This window comes from Hippocampus guttulatus, chromosome 6 (assembly GCF_054856545.1).
Source record: "Hippocampus guttulatus isolate MCC_2025c chromosome 6, RoL_Hgut_1.0, whole genome shotgun sequence".
Taxonomy (NCBI): Eukaryota; Metazoa; Chordata; class Actinopteri; order Syngnathiformes; family Syngnathidae; genus Hippocampus; species Hippocampus guttulatus.
The window spans coordinates 19,344,757-19,353,481 of record NC_141266.1 but is presented as its reverse complement, the minus strand read 5'-3'; the positions used below and the strand labels follow the sequence as shown (position 1 = coordinate 19,353,481).

The 8,725-nt window shown below is 42.4% G+C and overlaps 1 protein-coding gene and 1 non-coding gene across 2 annotated transcripts; both read left to right on the top strand.

Annotated features, from left to right (window-relative positions):
- Positions 1-18: 18 nt before the first annotated feature.
- Positions 19-8,048, top strand: cfap418 (cilia and flagella associated protein 418). Its single transcript, XM_086113443.1, has 11 exons — positions 19-179; positions 245-369; positions 1,839-2,076; positions 2,461-2,564; positions 3,211-3,282; positions 6,490-6,653; positions 6,806-6,899; positions 7,165-7,226; positions 7,310-7,375; positions 7,460-7,555; positions 7,889-8,048. The coding sequence occupies exons 1-11, from the start codon at positions 140-142 to the stop codon at positions 8,046-8,048; spliced, it is 1,221 nt and encodes a 406-aa protein (XP_085969569.1). The 5' UTR covers positions 19-139.
- Positions 5,801-5,882, top strand: trnas-aga (transfer RNA serine (anticodon AGA)). The gene has a single exon. It is a non-coding gene; the product is annotated as a tRNA-Ser (tRNA).
- Positions 8,049-8,725: the final 677 nt, after the last annotated feature.

Genomic DNA, 8,725 nt, shown 5'->3' with positions numbered 1-8,725 from the left:
TACATACGGCGAATTCGTAAAGACACCCAGTGTTAATACTGTACAGTAGTTCCGCAAAGAAGCCACTCCCACCGGTGGGTCTCTTCACTCCAGAATCTTTTTTTGGAGGCAAACAGACAGCCCAACTTCACCGTCAACAATGTGCGCAATTCCAATGGCCTTCCTCCTACTGTCACTCGGTGAGTATTTTTAAATACAATACGAATTTGTTTGATATACGACTGTAACGTATTATTCCGACTAGATGGCGTCTGGGTTCGGAGCGAGGAAGTGCGCGTTGTTCAGGGTGTTTTGGGTGACGATTGCTCATTGCCGTGCACAGCCCAAGTCAAACCAGGGGTGCAATACTTGGCTGTTATCTGGGACAAGGTAAATGGCGTGCATTGACTGTTGGACTATTTTTCATTTGCGTTGTTTACCATTGTCTTTGCTTTCACTTTCGTGTGTGTGTGTTCATTCCTTTTACTTTTGCTATTCCCAGGATTCGCCTCCAGTGGGCTTTGAATTCTATCAAAAAAAAAAAGCCGCCTATGTTCAAACAGTGGATACAGTCGGATCCATCCATTTTTAAATCCGCAAATCCTCTAAAGCATAGGTGTCAAACTCAGGTCCTGGAGTGCCGCTGCCCTGCATGTTTTCCAAGTCTCCCTGTTGCAACACACCTGATTCAAATGAACAGATCATCAGCAGGCTCTGCGCAAGCCTGACATTGAACCTGTTCATTTGAATCAGGTGTGTTGCAACAGGGAGACTTTGAAAACATGCAGGGCAGCAGCCCTCCAGGACCTGAGTTTGACACCTATGCTCTAAAGCAAGGCTGTCCAAACTCGGTCCTCAAGGGCCGCTGTCCTGCCTGTTTTCTAACTCTTCCAGGAGCAACGCACCTGATTCAAATAATCGGGATTGTTCTAATGCTGCTTCAGAACTGGCTGATGAGTTGATCATTTGAGTCAGGTGTGTTGCAGCCAGGAGAGAAAACAGGCAGGACGATGGCCAGCCTATCTCGGCTGTCTTCGGACAGAAGGTGGGATACACCCTGAATAAGTTCCCTCTAAATTAAACATTTCCCAAACATTATTGTATTGTTGGGTGGGACCGTGGCCGACTTGTTAGCACAGTGGTAGGGACGTCCGGTTCCTCAAGAGCCATGTCCTGCCTGTTTTAAAGCTTTCCCTATTCCGACACACCTGATTCAATTGATCATGATCATTGCGGGCTTCGACAGCGCTTGCCGATGAGCTGCTCGTTTGAATCAGGCGTGCTGGAGTCTGGCTCACTTAAAAATCTGTAAAATTGTTGACTAAAATCATAAAATGAAGTCAATATTTTGCAAAGAATAAAAAAAATGAATACATTTAGATTCACCAATTTTTGTGGAAAATGGCTACATTAATCCAACAACTATGACAGTAGTATTGATCATGTCATCAAAACACCTAGCCCAGGGGTCGGCAAATGTGGCTCTTCAGCGCCCTCCTGTGGTTCCCTAGAGCTTTTTCAAAAATGTTTGAAAATGGAAAAAGATAAGAGGGAAATACATTTTTTTTGTTTTAATATGGTTTCTGTCAGAGGACAAACATGACACAAACATTATCAACGTTTTCCGATGCTGTAAAAATGTGTCGAATAAATATTAAATGTCAACATTTCGTCAACGAATATTTGCGTCATAGCCTGCGACACACGTTTCTATTAGCAGGGTGGGATGTCAGTCAGGGGGGGCTGCTGTTTAAAAAACAAACAAAAAAAACCCCTAGCCTACGTATACATCAATCTAACGGAAAAGGCTAGCCACCGCTACTTTCTCAGAGGCTCACCGAACTGTGTCGATGTGACAGATGGAGCTTCGCGGCAACCCACCCACGCCGCAACGCCGAGGCCTGGTGTTGCGCGATCTGCCCAACGGCGCGGTCGAGCGCTATGTGAGCCTGACGCGGGAGGTGATCCTCAACAACGACACCAACGACATCCTGCTGCCCAACGTCACGTGCCGTGACAACGTCGCGTACAAATGTCGCCTGTACGCACCCGTCGGGGAAAGAAATCTAGAAGGAGAGGTGGTCCTCAAGCTGTCAGGTGCGATTTACCGGAAACATTCGACTTGTCGTACCGCTGTACCTAATTTTCAATTTACGAGTCTCCATTTGGTTGACTTATGGAGCGATTCAATTACTGTGATATGCCCTCGTAAGTGGGCAGGGGGAGCCACAGTCACATGTCAGCTCTTTATTAAAATTGTACAGTCAAACAAAAATCTAAAAATGAACGGGGGAATCCCAGCTTCAGTTTCCATTGTGAGTGTGATGCAGGTGGTGGGTGAACTTTTGGGCAAACTCTTAAAAAAAAAAGAGATTCATTTCTGTAGCTTCTCTTTTTTTCTTATGATCGAAACACGGATGAAGTCACTTGACTATCCATGAGAACACTGAACATTGCACTTATTTTTTTGACCATTTACAGATTGCCCCGGCATACCCGTTGGACTCCTGAAAATGAATATTGAATGGATCATTTTGCTTTCTGCTCTCCTGATCCTGACACTCTTTTGCTCCCTGCTGTCTTATGTAAGTCACACACACATAAAACACGTAACACACACACACACACACACACAAAAAACACCGCCAGGAATTTCGACAGTAATCTGTTGCTGCTTTGTGTGTGTTAAAGTAGCAGTTGTTTCCTGATCTATTTTAATTTCCGTTGGCCCGTCTGTGGCGTTTCACGTAATTTGTAAGCAGACTTCCATTTAAAAATATATATATATATGGGAACATCTTAGTGTTGAAATAGACAATGTGTACTCGTCTTCTAGTCCTATGTGTCGGTTTTACAGTCAACTTTCAGCTACGAGGGGTAAGCAAATTGAAGCACGCACACCGGGCGCCGTTTATGGGGTCTTTTCATTTCCTCAAAGAGGTGTGATAGTCTCCCATTTCACGAGTGAGAGCGAGCAGGTGCTCATACCTTAAAAAGTGTTTTTTGATGATGTCATTTTCAGTGTGAGTTAATATGTTAAAATGTGTTGAAAGTGTGTGGGAGTCGTGAAGCTTTTTGATTTTTTTTTTTTTTAATGTATAGTCTATCTTCAACTGTTACGGGCTCGTCCAGCTTCTCGTTGTTTTTCCCAAATCTGACTGCTTGAGCTGTTTCTCATGTTTATGTGCATTTCTAATGAATAAATAAGAATACTATTTTCCATCCCCACAGTGCCTTTTGAGAAAGCGCCGGCAGGACCAAAAAAAAGGGTGGAAAGCTGTCAAAGCGTCACTGGGCCCCATATGAGAGAGTGCCCATGGACCTCCAGTTTATGTCCCGAAACATCCATGCATCCATCCCTTCTCCGAGCCGCTTATCCTCACGAGGGTCCCGGCCGGGCGTGCTGGAGTCGCCCCGGAGCAGTAGGCGGGTTACACCCTGAACTGGTTGCCAGCCAATTGCAGGTCACATGTAGACAAACACCCTTTCACACTCACAAACACACCGAGAGAGACAATGTAGAGCAGGGGTGCCCAAAACGTTGATCGCGATGGGTGGTAGCTCAGGGACTGGCGAGGGATGTTGAGGGGAAAAAAAACAAAAAAACGTGCGTCTATGTGCGTTGTTATTAATGATATTTTTTTATTTTATGTTATTAGCAGTCTCACTTTTGCACAAATAAATAAATAAGTCTGAAAAGCAGGTCACCTTTAAACTAAGGGGGCACGTGACCTGCATCGCCGGAGGTTGTTAGCGGCCAATAGTCTAGAATTGCAGCTTGCGATTAGAGCCGTTGCGCCTCTGTCTGTTATTGTTTTTATCCTCATTCAGAGTTTGTTTCATGTACAATTCGCCGAGGGCATTGGCAAAGAATGGAAATCTGGGGGGGACAGCGATTACTACAGTGGACAGCTAATGTTACAGGGTGCATGAAAGGGTTAAACACCCTGGCTTCCTCAAAAAGTGGTAAGAAACCTCCAATGTGTGTTTACCACCAAAAACATCAACTTTTATGGACAGAATTTCTCGGCGCAACCGAGGCATTGAGGGGGTTCGGTTTGTAGCCTCACTTGCTTCTCTGCTTTTAGCCAATGAGGTGGCGCTGTTGGCGTCTTCGAGCCGGGATCCCCGACTTGAACCGGAGCAGTTCGCAGCCGAGTGTGAAGCGTTTGGGATGATCATCAGCACCTTCAAATCTATGCCCTCTGCGGGTCGAGGATGAAGGAATTCAAGTATCTTGAGGTCTTGTTCACGAGTGAGGGCAGGAGGGAGCGGGAGATTGAATAGGCGGATCAGTGCGGCGTCTACTGTTGATGCGGATTTTGTTGTGGTAAAGAAGGAGCTGGGCCAAAAGGCGAAGCTCTCAATTTACCGGTCGATCCGCATTCCTACCCTCACCTATGGTCACGAGATATGTGACCGAAAGAACGAGATCGCGAAGATAAATGGCCAAAATGAGTTTCCTCTGCAGGGTGTCCAGGCTCTCCCTTAAAAATAAGGTGAGATGCTCGGTCATCCGGGAGGGGCTCGGACCTGAGCCGCTTCTCTCCATCTTTGCGAGGAGCCAGATGAGGTGGCTCGGGCATCTGATTAGAAATGCCTCCTGGTGAGGTCTCACTGGGAAAAAAACTGCAAAAAAGAAAAACAGTTATTAAAAAAGTGTTGAAAGAAAAATGTGACTTGGTGATTCCATGAATGCTAAAACTGCGGGAGTCCACCTTAAATCTGTTTACCACCAAACATGAGGATTAGCCCCCACCCCCCAACAAATTGTTTAAAACACTAAAACAAGAAAAAATAGATTTTAAAAAATGTTGGAAAAAAAATGACGGGGTGATTCTGCAGATGCCAAACTACGAGTATGTGGGGGTCCGCCTTCCTGTGTGGAGTTGGCATGTTCTCCCCATGCCTGCGTGGGTTTTCTCCAGGTACTTCGATTTCCTCCCACGTTCCAAAAATATGCAGGGCAGGTTAATGGAAGACTCTATATTGCCCTCTTGGTGATGTGAGCGCAAATAGTTGTTCGTCTATGTGTGCCCTGTGATTGGCTGGAAACCGGTTCAGGGTGTAACCCGCCTACTGTCCGAAGACAGCTGGGATAGGCTCCAGCAACCCCCCGCGACCCTTGTGAGGATAAAGTGGATCATAATATGGAAGAATGGATGGGTAACTGTGTTGTGAAACAGGATCAGGCAAAATACAGTTCTCAAATTAATGTCCTACCTTCCTTCCCTCTGTACAACAATAAAGACATGCAACATAAACCCCCAAATCTCACGTGTGAAATTAATTGACGAAGAGGAAAATTAAGATTCTCATTTTTATTTTATTGAATATTTTTTTCTTTTCTTTCCACTTTTTGTTTGTTGTCATTAATTATTTCGAGATATCAAAACTAATTTTTCTAATGTTTCTCAGACATAATTCACACACAAAAAAAATCCATACCGAGGGTGTGGCTTTTGACAGTTCCCCTTTTTTTTTTTTTGCGATGGCTCAAATCGAAAAACGTTGTGACATTCACTTCCTTGTTTCACTTCACTGGTTAAAATGTCTCATAAGTCATTTTACCTTATATTTAAAAAAAAAATAGAAGTGGAAAATATGAAATTTAGGGATCATTTTAATGTAGTGGAATCTCCCTGTCCTCTGATTTTATTGATTTGGTCATATCCTCGTCAGGAGGATATAGTCAGGAGTCAGGACTACTGACTACCAGTAGTCTACCAGTAGTCCTAACTAGACTACTGGAGGATATGGAAGCATTCAAAGCCAATGGAAATAATTAGATAAATGAAATAACGTGCCTAATCGTTTACCTGTTGTCGTGGCCGAGTGGTTAAGGCGATGGACTAGAAATCCATTGGGGTCTCCCCGCGCAGGTTCGAATCCTGCCGACAACGCAGGTGTAACATTTTACGCAATTACTTGGTGTTACGAATTTGTTTTTCCTACGCTTACATATTTATTTGTAAGGCTTTTTTTTCAAGATGTTTTATTATTAATCGGATATTTTAACCATTGTCATTTGTTGTTTCCGATGTGCTTAATGTACTGTTTAATACAAGAAAAGCACATACAGTAACTATTAATAAATTGGTAATGATCATTTCTTAAGTTCTTTTATTGTTTTCATTTGAGTTGACACAAGTGAGATCACAATAGCAGCATTATTTTTCTTGAAGGGTTGATTGCGCATTTCTGCAGTGTGATGAAGCAACGTAAAGTGTTGTCCTTAAGCTGGTACGATTGTACTTTCTTTTGAACTTTCAAAGTATATGAAAGAGCTAAAATTGTTGTACTTTAAACTGCAAGTACAAACCCAATAAATAAGCCTTTAATGAATTGAAAATACATCTCATTTGAAGATAAGAGAGTTGTTTGAATTTGGATTTTTCGAGACGAAATAAAAGATTAGTTTAATCATTTATTTTGAAGGATTGTCTGTGCATGTCCGGTTTACGACCACGTTACTTAGCAACATCAAATGTTGTCGTAAGAGCGATTTAGTTAGCTTATAGCGTTAATGGAGCTAAAGCCGCCATGGATGACGATCTGGATGAGCTGTTAGACGAGGTGGAAAAGAAGTTTTGTCGCAACATTTCCGTCAGCCTGGCGAGCTCCATGAAGGAGGGAAAGTGCGGTAAAGACTCCGGCGAGCGTCGGAATGTCGGGTATACCAAGTTAATGTTGCTAAAGCTAATGAGCAGAGATGGCATTTTCCTGACGTTCTATAAGTGTAGCTTTCCTATGTGGCTCAGTTTATTGATGTTATTTTATAACGGCGAGTCTTTCATAGCTTAATTAGTATACCTTGTGCCACCAGATGTGGGCAGAATAAAAACAGCATCACTGAGGACATTGATGCTCTCCTGGAGGAATTACAAGAGGAAGACCTCAGTAATGCACCTCAGGATAAGGTGAATACTTTGGGATTAAAATGTTTCCATCAGACGACCGAGCCACGACTCAACTGAACACTTGAGTAAAATAATATTGTTTCTATAAATGTCACAGTATTTTTAAAAATATTTTCGTTTGCATGATCCCTTGCAAATCCTCCACTGCACGCTGTAAAAAAAAAATCTATAATTGTCGATCCCTGGGGTATTATGACTAAAGCAAAACATAATAATGTCAGTTTTAAGATTCTGATTTAATCTATTTTTGCTCATTTAATGTCAGACTGCGCCACTTCCCAAAAGACATCGGGACGACCAGATTCATTCTCAGCCTGGAGGAAGAAAGTGAGCTAAATGAGCGGCCCAAATATTTTGAAACTCCTCCGGTTTAATGCCCCAGCCCTCCCTCCCTCCATGCATCCATCCAGGTGCTGTCCTATTTACCTTGGAGGAAGTGCCGTGGCAAAAGGAGTGGGAACGGCCGCATCCAAGAGGTGCCAAAATTCAAATTTTCTTCAATACTGAGCTTTAATGCAATTTAAAGCACATTGCAATGACCACTGGACGTGTGCGGGCAGGTCGTGTGACCAGCTGAGGTGCACCTCCTGCGACTTCCGGGTGTTGACGTTTGACAACTGCGAGTGGGACTCGTCATGCGATTACCTTTTCTTCAGGTGAGTCTAAACCACACTTTTCATCGACAGTGGTGCCTCTGCAACTACCGCCTATTTTAATAATGTATTAATCTGTCCATTATTTTTTTTTAATTTAATCAATGAATTCGATTTTTTTTAAATCCATGATTTAAAAAAATCCATCTATTTATTCAAAAAACGTGCAGAAAAGGCACAAGCATAATTTGATTATGATGACATTTATTTAATTTGCATGTGCAATGCATTTCACTTGAAAACATGAAGTACTTTTTTTCCCCCAGTGTTAATGTTCAAACTTGACATACTGTGGTGTGCAGTATTATTCAATATACTTTTCATATGTGCATGCAGGAACAACATGCCCGACTGCAGGAAACTGGGAGTCAAGCTGAGGAAGCGAAGAGGTCTCCGGGCGTACGCTTGCCAGTGTAGCTGGTTTACTGCCTCAGAGGCCACGGACGTGTTGCTGAAGCCACATCTTAGATGGGTGTGCGCAAGACACCCGGACTAAACCGTCTTCATACACTACTCGCATAAATAAATAAATGAATAAAGATGTACACACCTTGCTGTCCTCTAACAAATATCTGAACAGCAAAATTCACCTTTTGGGGGGAATATACAAAAACATCCACTTTTTTGTCCTTTTGTGACTCTTCCTAACTTTTGGTGAGTTGTTTATCATCAACACTGCAACACGTCCTGTCCGGATCGGATTATTATGATATGCTGTTTCACAAACGTCATATTGTAATGTATAACATGAACACTTTTTAAACACTTGAATCAGTCGACCGAGTCGACAAACTCCATCGTGCTGCTTCTCTAACCCAATATTGTCAATAAAACGGTAGCTGTGACATAAGATGCATTTCATAAAATACAAGTAATAATTAGTTCAGCTTTTTGTTTTTTGACATTTGATCCCACAAGATTCTCATTGAATTTGCCTTGTTGATTAAGAACATTTCGTTTTTTATCTTTGTAGAGTCATTTAATCTCAGGATAGGTTCCTGAGAAGGTGAAATACATTGTGTGACAAATTGAACATCAATTTTCCAGTGTTACAACCTTCATTGAGCCAAAATTGCTACAGGAGGTATATACAGTATATTAAAATAATAACTATATCTCCTCAATTAACTCATAAAATAACTTATCGTATGCATGCCATGTCTTTTTTCTGTT